Genomic DNA, 21,652 nt, shown 5'->3' with positions numbered 1-21,652 from the left:
CTGAGCTACACAGCAGCAAATGGCCACTTAAGCTCTTAAAGAGCAAATTGCAGAAAATAAATTAATTCATTTAAATATGCATGAGGCTCTGAGTGGGGAGTATGCTGGAATGGTGCTGAATGATTTCCTTTGTTATGGTGTTCACAAGTATTCATAATACCTCACTCTGTGCCTTATACCTTGGCGTAGAACAAATTTCAGAATCTTTTGCCTTTTAAAATAGTTTTTAAAGTAACTTAGATTATAAAACAGGATATTCCAGTCAAAGTACATATTTTACTCGTTGAGTTGGAAAAGTGGATAGTAAGTTTATCATAGTTGGAACCCCCGAGGGAATGGAAAGTGGTTCTGATTATGTTGTTAGAAAAAGGCTTTGCAGAGGCTGGCAGAGATTTGCAGAAACTTCTTAAAAGTTAAAAACTTGCCAACTTTTTGCCTGAAATATGTGCAGAGATTCAGCCACCTTCTCGGATAACGTGTGGCACAGCAGTCTCAGCTCTAAGAGTCCGTATACTCATTCATAGACTTTAGGGTGTATTTAGAATATTTATCAGAATTATTGCTCAATTATTTCCAGCTCTCATCAGATCTCTTAATTTTCACTATGGGAACCACAGACACTAAAATCCTGGTATTTTATGTCCTTGCATACTTAAAAACAAGTTTTATGGTTACATAATTGAATAAATAAAAGGAAAAGGGGCTGGGGAGGAGAAGGAGACAGCACCAGCAGCAGGAAACTAGCAACAAAAGGGCTGTAAGACCCAAAGCCACGCCCTATTGCATTTAGCATTTATGGAAGGAGAGGGATGGAAAGAACGTGCTGTTTGCCCTGCACCCCCTGAGTGGCAGGGTGGCTTTCTTTCATGGAAGCATTTCATATCAAAGCCCAGGAGTGAAGGAGAGCTTGGCCGCAGTGCAAGAGCTGGAACCGAGGAGACCTGAACTATGGACAGGGTGAGGCTCAGAAAAGGACTTGGCAGCCCTGCCTGAGGACAAAAGCAATCAAAAGACTAGCCAAGGTCTATCAGTGAGACGGGCAGGGATATGAACCTGATATTCTGAACATGGAAAAGTATTAAATCTATTCTAAGTCAGTTATGACTGTGTATTTCTGTTTCTGTTATTACAGTAATTTCTATTTTGACTTTGGGCTATGAATAGGATCCAGTCAGGTGGGTTTTCTTGCTTGTGAGTTTGGAAAAACAGATAATTGTTCACACAGGGTTTAAATAATGTGTAATTTATGTATAAATGTATATATCTCTTTAACTGAATATTTCCTTTGATCCCAAAGACTCATGATTGGTAAGCTCATTCTTTTCTTTGGGGAAGCAAAGATATGTCACATTACAGTCTTTGAAGAGAAATCTTGGAGCAACAATAGAAAGAGAAACACATTTGAGGACCAGTGGCACTCGCTGGAGAGTGTCATGAAGGTCAAGAGAGCCTTATTCAGAGGAGTGGAGACTCTGGAGGTAGGGTGAGATCCCTTCTCCAGGACCATGTTTACAGGCAAAGGGGAGCCCTTCAAACAGAAGTAAATGGTCACCTTTGTATTTTAACAAAGAAGACTCAAACCATCGTATGGGCTAGAGATACAGTAAATAGAATTGTTTTTCTTTTTTCTTTTTTTCAAAGTCAGACCATATAGGAAACTATAACCTCATTTCAGGTATCTGAATAAACACTCAAAGGAAGCTTTTCTCACTCATTATAAAGGATAATATCTGTTGATCACATGCTTTTAAAATGGAGGCTATACTAAATGTCATCTTTTTTTTAATATGTACTATTCATCTTTGAAATTATAAGTTCACCTTTCATGACTCCTTATTTCTGAAGAACGTTCTCTTCTTTAGGATTTTGATTTGCAGGACTGCTTGGCTTTTCCCAACAAACTAGAAATTGGAAGTGTCTGCTCCTTGTGAGATATGTCGGTCTTTATGTCGATAATTCATTCTGTCATGTTGGTCTGACCAAACCTGATGACCCAAAGGTTTTCTTTTTAAGACTGATCACCTTTGTTTAAAAAGTGATATACTATATGTACTATAGTATACTATAATGTACTACAAATAATGCTCTTTAGACATTAGAAAATCATCCCAATTACATACCCACCAATTACTCTCCTGCTCTGAAGCATTTCATACTACCTGATGCTGTTGATGGAAGGATTATTTTGACAGGTAGAATTCAAATATGACCTACTCGAAATGAATCAGCAAATGTGCTCTTATGTATGTACTAACTACTGATGCTTCTTTAAGGGTATATTGTTTAGTCAGCTTTTCGATGTTATGACCAAAGACCTGACCAGAAAACTTACAGGAGGAAAAGTTTATTTTGGCTCAGAGTTTCAAAGAATCAGCTCATGGTCAAATGAGTGCATAACTCTGGGTCTGAGGCAAAACATCTTGGTGAAAGGGTATGGTAGAGGAAAGTTGCTTAGCTCCTGGTAGCCAGGAAGCAGAGAGAGAGAGAGAGAGAGCTCCTTCACCTGGGCCAAAATATAAACCACAAAGGCACAACCCCAGTGACCTACTTCCTTCAGCCACCCCTACTTGCCTATGGTCCCCATCCTGTTAATCCATATTAGTGGATTCCCCCACTGATTAGGTGACTGTTCTCATAATCCAATCGCTTCACCTTGGAACAGTCTTGCATTGTTTCACACTTGAGCTTTTGGGAGATACCACATATCCAGACCACAATAGCACTAATCCTACGATAAACTGAAAATCAGAATCATCAAGAACTTTTAGTATGAAATACTCCATTACGACATTTTTAGTGATTAACTTGATGCTTAATAGCTCTTCAAGATGTTTTTCTAATCAATGCACATGAGCTATCATCAAAACTAGAATTCCTAATTCTGAGCCCAAACAGTTGGAGACCAACCAAATCAGAACCTTTAATAGGGTTTATAAAGGAAAACCATCAATCATTCATTCTCCCTCCCGAGCTCTGCATACATTATTAAAAATTTTTATCAAAATTTTTATTCTAAAAAGCCTTTTAAGAAATTTGAATTTAAGAAATATTAGCGTGTAGTATTATCTAATCAAAACTTGATTTGTAAGGGTGAATCAGCTAATATATTCATAATTCTACTCCTGTTAACAACTCTGAAATTGGCTGATAATTACTTTAGAATTAGAGGCTCTAATTTGTACATTGGTAATATGTTTCCAATCACCAGCCAATGTAATAACAATAATAAATTATACTTCTCTCTTCTTTGAGATGATGCTGAATCATAATCAGATCAGCTGAAGTAGGATATTTTCACTAGAGCTGAATGTAAAATTTTCCCTGAATATTAAAACCTTGTGATGTTTCTGAAGATTTGAGGCCTTGTTTAGCACTGTGCTAGACAAGATCTGTCAGTAGTTTTTGGTGGTTTTTATTTCAGTTCAAGTTTATGACGAGGAATTCTTATCGGCTTTATTATCTCTGTCAGCAAAATTCCGAAGTACAGTACCAAACAAAAATGCTTTGTAAACCATTTGAAAGCCCAAAACCTGGCCATGTAACTTTACCCACATTTACCCTGAGCATCCACCTAGTTAAGTACCAGAGGCTTCAAACCAAGACTCCATTGCCCCCAGCTACTCCTAAGGTTGTGTTTTCAGTCTACAGAATAAAAGTGAATTAATTACATCACAAATAATTTTAAACATTTCCTTAATTTGCAGAACGCTTTGCTCAACAAAATTTAGCTAGAACCTTAAAGCATAAAGGAAGGTAGATAATTTTTTTGCTTAAAGTAAGTATAATACAAACGCTGTCACCAGGACTTTCCACCATTACCAAAATAAATTCATAAGGCTGCATAGCCATATCAGCTCCACTTACGGCCTTTACCTTATATTTCCTACAAGAAATAATGGTAATAAATACTAAGGGAATACCATGTGCTACCTTATGTCAGATTCTGAGTGCTTTCTGCGAACTGTCTCGTGTAATAGGACATCGTTAAGTACTGCTTCACAGGAGGGGGCAACTGAGAGATAGAAATACTACCTTTGTTGCACAGGGTCACAAAGCCTAGGAGTGGTAGATGTCAGAATGTTTTTCTGGCCGCCTGACTCCAGAGCCCATGTACTTACCATTAATCTATCACCTTCTAAGGCAAAAGAAACAGAACCAAACCAAACCAAAACCTTTAATAGGATTTAGGAAAACAGATCTGCTGTGGGGAGACTGACATGCTTGAGGAGAATTTTGCAGAGATTAGTTGCCTGATGCTGTTCTAGTAGGCCCACAGGTGAGGGGTTTTGTTCTCAACTTTGGCCACATACTACAATTACCTGGGGGTCTGTAAAAAGAACTGGTGCCTTCATGTCCCGAGCAGATAGGGTGGATGTACTTGACCTCAGTGTAGCCTCAATGCTGGGTCCTTTTTAAGACTCCTCCAGTGCTTGCCGAGTAGCCACGGCTGAGCAGCACTGCGGCGAAAACTTTCTGCTTGTTCACGGATCTGCTCACACGGGGCGGAGGTGAAACGCGCAGATGAAACGGGCCACCAAAGTGAAATCATCCCAAGTTCTCCTGTAACGGGATTCTTCTTCGATACTATCTTCATATCATTCCCCAGAACCAATAATTCTCTCAGAATTTTCAAATGGGTCTTTAAAATAACAGTCTAGGGGTTCTTGTTCCTTGTACAAGTGTTAAGGACCCCTGGCCTGACACCTTATTTGTGATACGAACAGCAGTAAAGTCTCAAAGTTTGGCAAAGCACTGTTTGGGATGGGAGAACCCAGGACTGGAGATGGGCAGATTCTATAGAAAGGGAACATCTGTTTGTGTCAATGAGCTGACGTGGTTAAAGAAGCCTGTGCCTCTTGTGGAGCTCTTTTCAGGGCAGAAGCCTACCTGTGGCTGTCTCGCTGGAGGGCAGGTCACATAAGGCCTTCCTAAGGGCCATGACAGAGCCGGGTGGTTAACGTCACAGGAGGGACTGACAGCCCTGGAAACTATAAGTAATTATAAACACAAGAATGATCTACCACTGAACTGCTGTTTGCCAAGGAGCGTGGCACGCACCTTTCTGTGACTGCCTGTGCATTCAGTTATATTTCCACCGCGCGTAATTAAGCGTATTCATTTGTTTTCTTGGAAACAGCTTAAAATAGATTACATGCCACCAAGTGATTTGAATTTCAGAAAACAAAGAGTTGTTTACTGGTATAACACCTCCCCCCTAAAAATCCATAAATTCCTCCTCCGCCAATCCAATTTGGTGTCTCGTATGTATTTTTTGTTAATCACGATTGTTTAGTTCCAGAAACTTCACTATGCTACATGTGAAGAGTGATTGTTTTGGAAACTACAGATTGGACTTCCTAGTGTAGTACTCACCTTACTTTTTCCCTTTCTATGTCCAGATTACGGTTGTAAATTTTTTCTACAGAATTTCATATATTCTGTAGATCGTTTTTTTTTTTCCCCTTAAGATTGTATTACAGCATGGATTAACAGAATCCTCAGGAGAATAAAGACAGATATTTTCTTGGAAAAATCACAAATTGAGGAAAAATTATAACAAATATGCTGAAAATCCAGGTTTATTTATTCAGTTAGTCTTTAGGATTTTTTTTTAAGCTGGAGGGCAGAGAGCAGGATTTTTGGGTCACTTCCCCCTTAGTAACCACTAGCTAGGAATGCGTAGAATCATTGTGTTGATCAGGGAATCACTAAAAAGTTATAATTTGAATTTTTTTCAATTAAAGTATGGCCATCGTCACAGTACAGTTACTAAAATTATTTTGTCAAATGAAACACTGACCTTATAGTAAATTAGGGGATTTCTTTGGGAGAAACTTTTCAGCTGGGCACCCAAACCTGAGATACAGGGAAGAAGAGTAATGGCATTGTTTTGACAGTTTGTTGGTTTTCTGATCTGGGCTGTTACCTGCCAGGGCTTTGAGAGCTCTGGGTCCTTGTTGGATTCCTTTCAGTGCCTCAACTCCTAGGTAATTGAACAATAAACTCCTTACAGTCAGATGGAGGGACTGTGGGTCAGGACTGATATATTGCACCCTTGCTTTCTCCCTTTGTCCAAGTGCTGCGCCCTCTCTCCTTCTGGATCTGAAACATCTGTCCCTGAATTGTTCCATGCTTTTGATTTCTGTCACTGCGGTCCAGCTGGCCATATGGACGGGAGGGATGAGTGGCTACTTGAAGCAGTGCACTCTAAGGAGATTTAGAAAGAGAACATCTCATCTCTCCCCTGTCAGCTTCTTCCCCTAACTGGCTCAGACAAAGGGCAAGCAGGATTAACCATCTCCGATGGCCTGGGTGACCGCCAGCAGCCAGAGGTCAGCAAAGTATCTCCTTCCGCACGGAGCATAACTAGCCATGAGGGCAGGGGTGCAGTGGAAATGTGTTTTTCAGCAGTCCAAAAAAGCATTTTCTTCACTAAGAAATTTCCTTTTGACTTTCCAGTGGCTGCGATGACTAACTGCCCTTCTAACCATCTCAACAGCATGTTTCAGGATTTACCTGCGAAGAGAGCCAGACCAGTGGACATGTTGTTGAATGTCTGATCTACTGCAAGTTATTTTCTGGTCTTGTATGTTTTTCCAGGAAAAAAAAAGGCGGGGGGGTGGGGGGGTTTCAAATATATAAGAAATAAGTATATGATAATAAGCATATGGGAAAAGTTAGTCTGATGCCATGGCATAGTTGGAACTATTTTTCCTTCCTTTTACAGTTCTTTGACATTAGCCATTAATGACCCCCAAAGGTTAATCAGTCAGGCAGTCAATGTGAAATAAAATAAAAGTCTGGGTTTCAGGACCAGAAGCCCTGACCCTTCTCTTTCTTAAATACCTGAGCTGACTACAGCAGTTCGAGCTCTGGCTCAAGAAGACAGGCCTGCTCTGTTTGGCATCATGGTCTGGCCCCACACAGTGTCTCTGTTTTGGCCCCTTCATCCTTTACCTCAGCAGACAGGAAACCTGCCTCCCTGCAGAATACTACTTCACTTCCTAGGTTAGGAAGTGAAATTTAAATGCTACAAAAAGGTATTCCTTTGGTTGAGTCAGACCAGGAGGCCACATGAATGATTTATTATGTATCACTTTATCAATGAAACATTCTCCCACTCAGGAATAAGCATTCTACTATACTTGCCAACAACCTAAAATAGATAGCTCAGCATAAACAGAACTATTTTATCAGTTCAGCCTACGTGGGACCTAATACATTCTAAAGGGAAAGCCTTTATTAAACATTAGGGTTGTCCTGCAATTGTATAAGAAAGTTCCCATTGCAAAGTGATTCCTGCTTGTAGAATGAATGTGGTTTTCAGAGTCCAGTGTGATTTTTAGCTGAGTGAGACAATGACAGGGACAGTTGGGAGCCAAGGATCATTGTTGGACCTGTACCGCCACCTACAGGTAGACTAAGGAATGTTGGTTCCATTTCTCATGTGCACTTCCATTATAATAGCCAGAACAGAATTAAGAAGTATTTGTGTTTAGATTTGGTTATGTGCATACAATACAGTAAGATTTTGTTGCTATATTTTTTTAAAAGAGGGGGCTGTATGTTTGCAAAATGTTGTTTTGTAATAATTAAATATCTATTAATTAGACTCCTAAGGGAATGAAGTCCCTTTTATTCTATGTTAAATTGTTAACTGGAGAACCCATTTGATACTCTTCATAAGGTTTAGTATTTGAGTTTCTGGTTAACCTTGAGCAGAAACCTTGCACTGAATATTAGTTTCATTATTTACTTATTATCTCTGCTGTTTCTGTCTGTCTCCCCCTTCCAGAACATTATCTTCATGAGGGAAAGTGTTTCTTTTTTTTTTTTTTTTTTTTTAACTGGTTTTTCCCCAGGACCTAGAACTGTGCCTATCACAAAAGCAAATACTCAAATATTTAATGAGTCACTATCACTGTACTTTCCTAGGAAGAAGATACATGAGGAAAGACAGTCACTTCTTTGCCTCTGGGGTTCTTGTTTTAAATGGGAATGCTAGTAGCTCTTGTTTTCTCTGTTTCTGTTGTTATGAAAATTAAATGAGATAATGGATGGCAAAATGCTCTGAATTATGAAGCATGATAAAATTTAGACATTTTTCTCAAAACTCATTTTGGAGGGAAGGGGGAGCTCTAGAAATGTAGAAAAAAAATTAAATTGCTCCCTCGTAACTTCCTGGGGTGTTTTTAAAACTTATATTTCTGAGTTCCAACCTATAGATTAGGTCTTGACAATCTTAATTTTCCTTAAGAATCTTATATGGGGCTGGGGATGTGGCTCAAGCGGTAGCACGCTCGCCTGGCATGCATGCGGCCCGGGTTTGATCCTCAGCACCACATACAAATAAAGATGTTGCGTCCGCTGAAAACTAAAAAATTAATATTAAAAATTCTCTCTCTCTCTCTCTCTCAAAAAAAAGAATCTTATATGATCCTGTAGCATGCTAAAATTGGAAAACTTTGGGTATCAAGAAGGTTGAAATTGAGTCTAAAATGAAAGTGACTCATTTAGTCGTATTAGTAAACTGTTTACTTAGTAATTAGTGTTATTTAGTATTAGTATTTAATATTATTTAGTATCATTAGTTATCTTTTCCAAAGAAATTATTTCTGATAAGATGAATTTCATTTACTTTAAAAGATATATTGAATTTTAATTGATCTGTCATCATTTAACTTAATGTGTATGATACTACCTTGTACAAAAAATAGAATAGAAGGATCTAGACATTTGTAAATTAAGATACCCTTAGTATATCAAAATTACTTAATTTTAGAGACTTTTATATATATTTCATAAAGTAGGTTACAAATAATATATAAAATAATTTTAAAATTAAGCAAAGGGGAAAGTCCCCTAAGATTGTATAAGACTGACTTCAATTTTATTTAAGAAATGCCACTTATTGATTTTTGTGTTCATATGCTGAATAGGATATTAATGTGCTTTGGCATATTATAGAAGTAGTGTATTTCTTGGCATTGAGGATATTTCCTTGCTGTCCTCTTCTTCAAGCATTTTCTGAGAAACAAATGGGGGAAAGACCATATCTACAAATTTTCAAATTAATCTTGGAAGAACTAAGCATTTCATGTGCAATAATAGTTTTATAGATAGATATATGTTCCCCAAACATGTAAGTGCCTCTCAGGCCTGGTAAACCCAGTTTTCTTCATTTCATATCTTGTCTTAAGGACATTGTTATCTGGGTCATCGCCTATCTGTAACACCTGCCTCACAATATGAATGAGTGGATTAGATTTTTACTCTAAAACAAAGTAGGGGCACTCTAGAGAGTGGGTTAGGGTGAAATTGGGCATCAGATGAATCTCAAGAGCAAACCCTGGTCCTGTCCAACTGCACATCTTCCTCTCCCTCACCTTCAAAGCATATTCTCATATTCATGCATACACATACACATACTCACTCATATTCAGGGGTGTCTATATACCAGGCACCCCTGTGATAGTACTGACAGTGATCAACCAGACTCTAGAATTCAGTGGCTTCCTTGACACAGTGGGAAAGGAGCAATAGTACACCAGTGTAACCCCAGGATCATAGACAGTCAAGGTAGACTGTAGGGTGTGTGCTATGGAAGAAATCAGCACATTAAAAATCTGCAAAGTAACTGAGGAAGGTCACACTGATGAGGTTTCCATGGAGATCCCTTTGCATAGGTGAGATCTAAAGAATGAGAAAAAATGGGAGAGAGCCCAGCCTGAGAGCCAAGGCAAGGGACCAGGACTGAGGGATACCAAGGGACAAGGGCTTTCCTGGTTGAATTGGATGTGGACATGAAGTAAAGGAGCAGGCAGGAGGGAGACCTTGTAGGCCATGGCAGGATATGGTTTTATTCCAGGAGCATTCAGAAAACATCTCCGTGCTTTAACCAGGAAGTGATTTATAAGTTCCATTTGAAAAACTTTACTCAGACAGAGGTGTCTTGGTGATCATGCCTCCAAAGTATTTCTGCAGTCTTCCCCTCATCTCCAATTCTGATTACCCTTGCCCTAGTTGAGTCTCTTATCTCTAATGCTATCTATCTACTAGTTGGTTTCTCTTCTACGATGCCTTTTTTAATCTGCCAGATAATTCGAATGTTGTCTCTCTTACTCAAACATATGAAATATGCTCACTACCTGCACAGTGGATGGAGTCTGGGTTTGTGTTTTAGTGCCCACTCCTCACTGTGTGGTGTCCATCAGATCCTTGCACCCCCCACATTGTTCCCACTTCTCTGCTGATATTCCTTCACCTCCTCTGTCTGCCAGTGCCCTTCTCCCTTTTCTAGGCCAGCTCCCCATTTCTTAATAGAAGCTTTCTCCCTTGCAGTCCTACCCTTATCCCTAAAACCCATAACCCATAGTGCCATATGTGTCCTTAATGTCCTTATGTTCAAGAGTTTCTCTGAGGACCTGCAGAAACAAGTGTCTAGGAACCTAGAAGCTTTGGGTGAATGCCACGTGGGGGTTTGTACACAGGTAGCTGAGTGGATTAATGAGATCTCTTGAACAAGAGTGAGCAAGCATAGTGGCACCGTCTTTAGTAGATGGTAAGTGCGAGCAAGTCATCGTGCACACTCCTTCTCATTGTTCTCCTATCCCTTTTCTATTTGGCAAGCTCTTGTCCTATTTATATGGGCACATGCTTTGCAATGGGTATTCTACTGCTGGCCTTGAAAAAAAGATGGTACATCTTAGATCTGCCTTCAAAGGGCTTGGAGCCTCACAGAGGAGCTGAGGTGGACCCAACGGAATGAGCAGCTCTGCAGATGCTTAGAATGAGGTGATAAACAAAATGATGGGCAGCAATATAGCTCAGTCTTCAACTGAAAAGAAAGTCTCACCTCATTTGTTTCTTAGAAAAGAAGGTTGGGGTGTGGGGGTAAGAAAGGAGACTTGGAAAAAAATTTGCATTACTAAGCCTTCATTAGTTTTCCAAAATATCCTGCAGCATGCTTACTAATATATTATGAAATTCTCATGAATAAGTAACTCTAATGTCACATTTCAAAATGTGTGAACAAAGTATTTTCCAAGATTTTTTTTTTCTGTATGCTTTATTTTGTAAGTTACCCCAAGAAATGATGTGTCGATTAAGATATGTTTACAGAACTGATGTGTCATGGTCCCATTATCCTTTTAGATAATCAGGCTTGAGTGCTGACAAAGGCAGTAACCCATTTTACTGCTGTAAAATATTTTTAAATGCATTCTAGTTTCATGATATATCAATGGTCAAAGCCTTTTAAATTGTATAAATGTGTTGTTTATAAAAAATTAATTTTAAATTGTAAAATGGTGAAATCCATTCAATTTGGATCTTACACATAGACATTGGGTTCTATTGTAATTGGCTTTAACAGTACATGTTCATTGTCTAGTTTCCTAATGATTAAAAGCATTCCATTGCTAAATATTCAGGTCTCAAGTGATAGTCTTTCCCTCCCAAATAAGGAATTTTAAAAAATCCAAATTCTAAGAAATTTAGGTAGTAAAATCTCAGTAAGACTAGGAATCACATTGCTGGTGTGTACCATTTGAGCTGAAGCACATCTAGTCACTTGGAAGAGACAAGCTCTGTTACATCCATGAGCAAGACAGTATGTAGCAAAATGCTGTTGTGTATTCCAGAAAGCATGCAGCAAGAAGTGCATCCAGGAGAAGACACTCACATCAAATGCTCTGAGAAGGCCCCACAATTCAGGTTTGCATTGAGCTGGGCCTTAAAAGTTGGGTAAAATGAGTAGGTGAACACAAGAAAGGGGGGTAAGAGAGAAAGTGTGCGTTCCTTCCAGGAAGAAGACCAGAGATATCTTGGAACCCATAATAAGCAGGTGGTACTGAGCACCCCACCTCTCCTACTGGAAATCTCCTGAACCTAATCACCACATCATGCAGGCTAACAGTAGGCCTGACAGACACCCCAGTCAAGGCAGTTTTTCTGCTACTTCATAGAGATCAATACTGAGGAATACAGAGGTCTCAGCACCCTTTGTAGGGAGACCAGATCTAAATGTGAGACAGAAAAAGGGAGGAGATAATGACCTGAAAATAGCAGTCTTCACCATATTGTCAGCTTCCTTAAGGAGGTTTTCAACTAGAATGCAAATAGCAACTAATCTTTTGACCCAAAGAACAGAAGAGATGCAGTTAAATCCATCTGAAATAACTGTAGAGTTAATGCACTTCATACCCCCCAGGCCTCCCCTTGTTCAATGAATTTAGTTAACATTATAAAACTGCAAGCATGCAATGCAACAAAATGCTAAATTCCCCACAAAGTTTATGTAGCTACATTAACACAGTCCAATAGCAGGGTAGCCTGAGTGACCTAGACTTCAGTTAGTTAGAGGTGTTCTGCTTGTTTCTGCAGGTCTTTGTACCTGATGGTAGTGAAGGGTGCAGTTTAAACCTTGATTAAATTTTAGCCTTAAGCAACAAAATAATTTTGCTATCACTGCATGTTATATTACTTAACATTTTTCAATCTATAATAATTATATATACATAAACATTCAGAAAAAAATTGACATTCTCCTCTTTGGCACATGAAAAAGGAGGAAAGGAATAAAACTTTTATCAAATGCACAATAAATGCCTTGAACAATCCTAGGTACTATATATTCCTCATAAGGACACTATGAAATAGCCTTTATCATTTTCAGATTAAAGATTGGAATGCAGAAATTTGAGAATTTAAGATAGGTACACTATGATATGTAGAGTAAAAAGTGTGTAAGCACATTAATGATATAACAAGATGTAAGCAGAAACCAGTTCAGTGCATGTCTGGCTGGTGAGGTGATTCTAAGCACACAGGCTTGCACAAACTTGCAAACCTGTGTGTAGGCATGAGTAGAGGAACTTTGCAAGCAGAGGGAAAAGGAAGGTCACTCACTTCCTGTGGAGAACTGTCTTCAAGGCTTTCAACTTTGTTTATAATGATCCCCAAAAGATGCCATGGAAAAGTGAACATGTAGAAACTTCAGACCTAATTGTCATCATGAAAAGAACCTGATGTCAAAGCTACTGAGATAAAGCCTGGTAGGAAAAATAAAATCAGTGCATAGAAACAGAACACTGATTGGGGACATATGTAAGCAAGATCAGGAAAGAAGAGGAATGGAAGTCATGACAGCTTTGCAAAATCATGCACTTTACATGGTTATATAAGCAAAAAGAGAGAATGTGCTTCAAACCTGTCCCAGGAATTAACAACTCAAAGGATTTATGTCTTCAGTGGTTTAAAGAAATGTGGCATGTGATTATCCATATATTCTCATTGCAGTAGAATAATTCTACCCTGTTTTAGCCTGTATAAGTGTGTGATATGGCAAAGACAGAACACGTAGAGTTCATTAACATGCAACATGAGCAGGGGCAGTCGTGTGTATTAGACAATGTTAGAGAATTATAATCCCTTCCTCGCTTCTGTGTTAGACTGATTTTGAACTGTTCGTGGGTGGTGGTTACTGCAGGCTGTGATTAGATAAATGGATGCAAATGGTAATTGTAACTGATGAATGATTGATGATGGCTTTCTGCATTTCATTCTGCACCCTTAGAAACAGCCTGTGCCCTACCAGAAATGTAACCTCTAACCAGAGAATGGGTTTCAGTGTAAAATGCAGTTGCTAGCTTGTTTTCCTGGGAGGTCGAATGGGGTGGGTAATAGTGTGTTCTAGGAAGAATGGGGCCATCATTTCTGGTCTCTGTCTTTCCTGATTTTTTTTTTTTTTTTTTTTTAGCTTTCTCTGTCAAATCATTGCTAGTTAAAGACTAGAAAAAGAGTCTAAGAGCTCAATGTGGGGAATTAGAGAATCTAGGCAAGTAGTTCTTCTTATTGATTTCTCAAATAGAAGTACTCAAATAAGGCAGCCTTGAGGTGGATAAGGACCCCATCCCATACCTCTGGGTTTAATAACCACTGGCCTACATTTAGGAACTACTTAAATGGTGCTGTATTTCCTAAAGCTTTGCAACTGATTAAATATATTTCCTAATGCTCTTCAGTTAACATGGTTTCTCAGCATCTCTCTAAAGTTGTGTGCCCATGTATTTGGGGTAAGCATGCAAATTTTGGTCACATTTATAGACTATTTTTGATTTTCTTATGAAAAGATATGAACAACAAATATATTGAGATTTTTAAAAAAGAAGCATAAATAGGAAATTTAAAACGCTTTCAACCTGTGGACAGTATATCAAAAGCTCTATAAAAAGAGTATTTTACTCCGAATTCAGAAGCATAATTAACCTATCTGTTGGGCCCATCTTGTTCAATTTTGCTCCTACTTTGGAGATTCCAGCTGAAGTGAGATTGTCAAGAAGCCAATCATGAACATAACGAAGATTACTTAGAATGTGAACATGGATTTGTTAAGTGGGTGTTACTGCTGGTATGTTCACTTCGTCCTGTGTTGGTTCCTAATGATAGTCCTGGGAAGGAGAAGGAAGGAAACAGGAGTTTACTGGGGCAGCATAGTAGAGCAGGACCTGTGTTCTAGCCACACTTCCTTCATAATTAACTTACCTGACTTGAAAAGCCCGACATCTCCTGATTGCAGTATCAATGTGAGAATCTACACCTGCCCCACCCAACCCTGTTGCCTCCTTTATCCATAAAGAGTTTGCTGGAGGTTGGAATGGGTCATCAAAAATAAAACTCCAAAATAGAGGGAGACATCAGAACCACAGTGAAACATCTGACCACAGGTTAGAAAAGCAAAGAAATTGCACAACATGGGGATTGTTGCAGAATTCAGAAAGATCATATATGGAAAGTACTTTACTCTCTGAAGCCATTGACTGAAGAGTATTATAGATTTAGTGACAAAAAACTTAGAGCTAATTTAGATGATTTTTAAATGATTTTTAAAGCCAAACTTCAAAAAATATATTAAAAAATAAAAAAATCCTCCTTGTTTAAATGGATTTGGTTTTAGAAAAAATTCAATATTTACTAGTAAACAAGTAGGGAAACAGCTCAAAGGGTAAGAAAGAAGCAGAAGTCACTGCAAGATCATAGCAGGGAACACGCAGGTTCTCTGCCTCCTCGACTGCACACGATCTGCTTCACCTTGGACTCCTTCATCCCTGAACTGGCATGCAAGGCCAGCCTTTCCACCACAGCCTGCACGCAGAAGCCAATTAGCATGTCTCCTCTGTGAACTCTTTTCTAGAGTAAATGTCCTAATTTCCTGAAGGTGCTGCACTTAACGTCTTCCACATGCTTTCCATGGACTCACTGTTGTGCGTCGGCATCTTACTAAGAGCAGAGCAGGATGCTGTCACGCTACAGCAGTGAGTCCAGCGGTTTGCTGCTGTCCTTTCTTGAACACCACCGTTGTACAGAAGCTCAGCTCTGGATTAGCTCCTTCAATAATTCACGTAATAAATACTACTAAATATCAACTGCTATTGAATTTATATTAAACTGAAACTCCTGTGCTTCTTTTATATGTGATTCTATAAGACAGTTCGCAGGCACCCTAACCCCATATTACTGCTGTTCTAAGTGTAATTGGCAGACCTTATTACTGTCTTTATTTCATTTTATCTTGATAGTTTTCTAGAGCAAGGGAAATTTTTAAAGTGTATTTAGATTTGGTTTTTATGTTTTATATGCTCATTAAAGAAAATTTGGAATATCAGAAAATTAGGAAAGATCCATATTCAGAATCAGAATATATCATCCATAATCTTGTCATCCAAACAACAAATAACAGCAATTTTGATGTATTTACTGTCATTTTCTGTGTGCATACTTATTGTTGTCTATACTCCTTTTCCATATTATTCTAAAACAGACCTAAAAGTATATCACATGCTGTCTGCAGTCCTCAAAATTATACATTTATTGCCTTCCATAACATTCTGTGCAATGTAAATACTTTTACCTGTTTGTTTCCCTTGGACAGTCGTATTCTTTTTACATTTATAAATGATACTATAAGAGATAGCTACCTGCAAGATGTTTTATCTCTGTTTATGATTTTTCCTTTTAGGATTAATTCTTAGAGGAGAATTTACTAAGCCAAAGACAATAAAGTCTAAAAATTTCATTTCTGCCATTTAATTAATAGATAAGCACAGACACAAAAAGATTATGGATATCCTTGGCCCCTAGGTTCCTATAACATTCTGGTTTGTTGTTGGTGATGGTGATGTTGTTGTTTTGCAGGCTCAGAATTGAACCCAGGGATACTCTACCCTTGAGCTTACTCACAGTCTTCTTTTTCATAGATCTTATTTTCAGAAAGGGTCTCACTAAGTTGCCCAGGCTGGCTTGGAAGTTGAGGTCCCCTGGCCTTAGCTTTCTGAGTAGTACAGGCATGGGCCACCACCTCCAGCTCCTACAACACTCTTTACATCCATTTCATTACACATATAATTACTTCTTCAAAGATGCCTTTCCTGAAAGCATATCCATCAGGATTCATTCAGCTGGAGGAACAAAGGCTCAGAATAGCGGTAGCTTCAATGCAGGAGAGATTTCTTTCTCAAGTGAAGTCACTGGATACAGTCAAAAAATGTTCCTTGCCTCACTTCTCAAGGTCATCCAGGACACTGGTTCCTGGCTCCTCCCACCTGTCTCTCCACCAGTCCTGGGTGGAGCTTTCATGGGGGCAGGGGTAACCACTGCAGCTCCACCATCCTGTCCCTCCTATTCTAGGGAACAGCATAGACTAGCAAAAGCATTAACTGTCTCTTTAAGGGGAATTCCTTAGTCTGCCATACAACTTCTGCGTGTATCTTTTAAGCTAGAACTTTCTCTCACTGATTTACCTAGCTGCAGAGGAGATTGAGTCATGTCATCTCTGTTCTCAGGAGAGAGAGAGAGAGAGAGAGAGAGAGAGAGAGAGAGAGAGAGAGGTCTGAAGATCAGAGTTTCTATTGTTCTGTACAAATGGGAAAGTGGATATTGTGTATTACAAGCGGTTTCTGGCAGGGAGAGCATCTGCTTCCCTCCTCCTTCCTTCTTCCTCCACAGATCCCTCAGGACCTGAGGACCTGGATCAGAAACAAAAAACCTGAATAACTACTAAGTATGTTTGAGTTGAACCTACAAATTGGTCAAGCATGTGTTCGTCAGTCACAACTTCCTTTATGCCACTTGGGTCATTTATTTAAAAAATCCATTCCCCAACTTAAATTCTGGCAGAATTGACAGAGATTGTGTACCTTGCCAGCGGATGGCTGTTTCTGGTCAGACTCGCTGCAGCCCAACTCTGTAAACACTGGAGTTTGAATTCTGTTCCTTATGAGACCTTCTTTCCTAGGGAAGTTCGTTTGAAGAAGCACTGTGAATTAAAAATAAGAATCCACACAGTTATTATTTATGGAGCTCAAGAGTGGAAAGTCATGCTTCCGTAAAACATGAAAGCCAAGTAAAGCCCGCTGACTTTAATTAAATTCATGGGTTTTGGTATGTTTTATACAAACAAAGAAAAAAATAGGTAGGATGAAATTGAGCCATTTGACATAAAGAGCCTGATAATCTGAGTGGGTATTTTAACTTACTTGCTCATTACTCAAAGACACAAAGCTTTGTCAGTTGCCAAATCACATTCTTTTCTTCTTTTTTTTAAAGCCTACTTGCTTTTTTTCCCTTTTAATTTGAATATGAAGACAAGACTGGGGCAGATTTCTCTTATCTCCTGTATCAAAATGTCAGTCTGTCAGAGGATGAGAGCTTTAGCCAGTGAGACTTGAGTCCATCAACACACCAACGTCCACAGGAAGGCTTTTGGGTTCCAGCCTACTCTTCTGCTGTCCGGCTTCCACGGTGAACCCTCACAGTTACTTGGCAAAGCTGGAAATCCATCTGGGGAAGAATGATAAAGATTGCAGGACCCCAAAGTATAAAAATGAATTGCAAAGCAAATGCTGTTTTGTTTTGATTCTTAGGAAAGATGTTCATTTGCCTGGATATGAATTTGCTTAGCTTCTGTCAGGTCTATATGTATATCATGCTGAAACTCCATATTGCTCAATTTCTTTCCAGAACTTATTTCATAGTTTTAGCGTGAAATTCACAACCCTAATCAGGTTCTCAAAATAAAGGACAATTCAATCTTCTAGTCCACCTTTCACTAATAAAACCGTTCAAAAAGTGGAATGAAGAATAAATGAATGGGTCTTTTTTTCAGCTGTGGTTTTTCCCACTTCCACCAATTTCATTTCTGCAAGTTTGCAAGTTTTGTTTTAGCTTTAGCTTATTATCATAGCTGGTCTGTGCAAGAGTATGCAAAGCCTAGTTCATAAAACTGTTCCAAAAAACAATGTGATCACTTTGATTTGTTGTAAAGAAATTACCACCACCTTGCAAAATAGTGAAGATGGTGACCGGAGCTCATGGAACCCATGTCCTGTGACTTTCCAAGTTCTCTGCAGAACTAAAAGAAGAGAGGGGACATACGGTAGGCACTGTCTTTTGATCCCTTTCCTGAAGGTATGGGTTGCCTTTTTATTTTTTTTTCCTTTTTTGAATTTTTCCAAAGACCAAGGACTATGTACTTTCACGGTTGTAGTGCCTGCTCTGTTACCTGATCAGCATTCATTTAGCACAGAATTCCCCCAGTCCAACATTTGGTTTTCATCTTACGGTGATTGTTGTTTTCCATTTATATTCAAAAGCATAATCTATCACTTCATAAATCAGCTTCTAAGTACACATGCCTGTTTTCTTAAAAATATAATCCTTTTTTTCTTCAAACAAATCTACCTGCATTTCTCCACCCCAATCCTATCCCCATCCCCTTCTGGTTTCTCCAGGGGAAGCTCTTTTTACTGTGGGCAGGACAGGTGGGCCAACAAACCCTTGTAGCTGCTTTTTAATTTTCTTTTTAAGTCTTATCTACTCCCGCCTCGCCTAGGAATAAAAATGCAGTGACTGCAACCTCATTCTTTCAAAGGTTCTTTTAAAGAATTCAGAAATATGACTATCAAAGGATATTGAGAAGACTAGCATAATGTAAGGCAAATGAAGAACGACTTCGGGAAGGAGGCAGAGACAATGAGGAGCTTGAGTGGAGCAAGAAGTCAAGAAGGGAAAGTCCACCTTGGATGGAGCTTTCCTGCAGGCCCCACATGTCTGTGTTTCTGTGAATGTGAAGCTTCTTTGAATTATTCCTTGGTTGCTGTTTGCAGCCTCACATTGAAGTAGGAAAAGCAAATGGGGCAGTTAAACTCTCATTCCAAACTGGAACGGCCCCGGATTGATTGGTAGTAAGGGCCAGGTGGCTGAAGAGGCAGGGCAGTGCTTTATTTCTTATTGACCAGGAGTGTGTCTGTCCAATTAGTCTGTGCCGAGCCCAGAAGCAGCTGGTGCACACGCTGGAGCGATGCAGCAACCCAGGTTTTGTGCTCCTCCAGAAGCCAGAAGACTCCTGCCCCAATTCATCACCCCTGAGTTGTCAATTATTTTCCAAACTCTGCTGCTGTCCATTCACTCATTCTGACATTTCAGTTCAAGTCAAAAAACCAGCCCTTATGCACACCTCTGGGAATCGTAAAAGACTCAAAAATTAATAACATCGAACTATCCACAGGGCTTCAAATTAAATGATGGATAGACTTTCATGTGTGTGTATAAGAATGTATATTTTATGGTTTCTTCAAGCCAAACATAAAATAAGACTAAAACAAAACACATGGGTACAATAAAACTAATTTAAAAATAAAAACAGATTGGGCAAAACCATCTATCTGCTATCCACAGGAGATCCATTTAAAGCAAAATGACACAAAAAGGTTAAACATACTAGAAACACTAATAAAGAATAAAGTTGCTCTGATTTTTATTACTCAAAGCTAAATTCACAATGAACTCATCAGAGAGATGAATGAGGAATTTATGCTGAAGAACATAATGAAGACAAAACTATGTGTCTCCAGATACTATCACAGCAAGATCCATAAAGTGTAAGTTACAGAAAAGTCAAAGAAGAAACTGACAAACACAATAGTGATTACAGGCTTTAATTAACCTCCAGCAGCCCACAGTAGATTAAGAAAAGTAAATCAAACAGTGCAGAAGATTTGAATTACAATTAATAAATATTACATAATAAAGCTAACTAAATTGACAAATAAATACATGCTTACGTGCATATATGTGAAAGGCAAACACTACCTATGCCTTTCCTCTATTCCTCCCAACATTGTAAATTTTTGATGTCATATTTTCTTTCTATAGTGCCTCTATTTTAAGATATTAATATAGTTATTATTTTGCTTTTTAGTCTTCATTCTAAAGATATAAATGGTTTCTGTAGCATGTTTACTATATTAGAGCCTTCTGCATGTGTCTGTGTAGGTACTGTTTCCAGTGAACTGTACACTGTTTGATGTTTTCTTCACACTCAATAGTATCCCTCAGTTTGGAGAAATCCCTTTACCATTTCTTGCAGGACTGGTCAGGTTGTGATAGATTTTCTTAGCTTTTGCTTGGCAATATCTTTAAATTTTTCATTTCTAAAGAATACTGTTGCTGGGGATGGTATTCCTTATTAGTAGTTTTTTGTTTTGTTTTGTTTTTGCATTTGTTTTTCTCATTCTGCACAAAATTTTATCCCACGCCTCCTAGCCTGCAGTGTTCATCCTGAGAAAACTTTTGCGCGGTTTGGAATACTTCTATTTATTATTTATTTTCTCTCGATGCTTCAAAAACAGTTTGTCTTTAATTTTTGAATATTTGATTCATAATAATATGTCTTGGGATAGACTTGTTTGAGTTAACAATTACTGGTGACCTTTGACATTCCTGTACCTTAATAGTGGTATCCTTCTCTGAGTTTGGGAAATTTTCTGTTATTATCTCTTTGAATAAGCTTTCTTCATCTTTGGCATCCTCAAGTCCCTCTTGAATCACAGTCACCCAAATATATGTTCTTTTAGTGGCATCTCAAAGTTCCTATAAGAATTCTTTCATTCTTCTTCATTCTATTTCTTTGTTTCTCATTTAACTGTGTATCTTCAAATAGTCTTTGATTTCACAGATTTTTTTTCTGTTGATCTGTTTTACTATTGATACCTTTTATCATGTTTCTCTTCTTTATTTTTTAATTTTTATTTATTATTTATTTTTGCTTTTTGATGTACTTTTGAGATAAGGATTTCTGTTTAATTTTCTTTTAATTAGAAGTTGGTTGAGTTTTTTAAAAAAATAAAATACTTGGGAGTAAATTTAACAAAAGAGGTGAAAGACTTCTACAATGAAAATTACAACACACTAAAGAAAGAAATTAAAGAATAAGACCTTAGAATATGAAAAGATCTACCTTGTTCTTGAATAGGCAGAATTAATATTGTCAAAATTACCAAACTTCCAAAAAAACTATACAGATTCAGTGTGATCCCAATCAAAATCCCAATGACATTCTTTATAGAAATAGAAAAAGCAATCATGAAATTCATCTGGAAAAATAAGAGACCCAGAATAGCCAAAGCAATTCTTAGCAAGACAGGTAAAGCTAGTGGCATTACTATTCCAGACCTTCAACTATACTACAGAACAATAGTAACAAAAATAGCATGCTGTTGGCACCAAAATAGACCTGTAGACCAATGATACAGAATACACAAAATTCTAACCTACATAACTACACTTATCTCATATTAGACAAAGGTGCCAAAAA

At 38.3% G+C, this 21,652-nt stretch overlaps 1 protein-coding gene across 7 annotated transcripts in view; it reads left to right on the top strand.

Annotated features, from left to right (window-relative positions):
- The window catches only part of Tpk1 (thiamin pyrophosphokinase 1), a 351,972-nt gene that overhangs the window by 277,762 nt on the left and 52,558 nt on the right, over nucleotides 1-21,652 (top strand). The window contains exon 9 of one of the 7 annotated variants that reach the window (XM_058575779.1): nucleotides 17,005-20,960. The exons of the other annotated variants lie outside the window; for them this stretch is intronic. Within the exon in view, the coding sequence (XP_058431762.1) occupies nucleotides 17,005-17,048 (44 nt within the window). The 3' untranslated portion in view covers nucleotides 17,049-20,960. Of the gene's footprint in view, nucleotides 1-17,004; nucleotides 20,961-21,652 lie in introns of those variants that run through there. 7 annotated transcript variants of the gene reach the window in all.

Source organism: Marmota monax, unplaced genomic scaffold (genome assembly GCF_021218885.2).
Source record: "Marmota monax isolate L192 unplaced genomic scaffold, Marmota_monax_Labrador192_F-V1.1 WCK01_AAM20220418_F8-fsc00122, whole genome shotgun sequence".
Classification (NCBI taxonomy): Eukaryota; Metazoa; Chordata; class Mammalia; order Rodentia; family Sciuridae; genus Marmota; species Marmota monax.
Note: the sequence above shows the minus strand (reverse complement) of the source record. Positions and strands in the feature narration are given on the sequence as shown.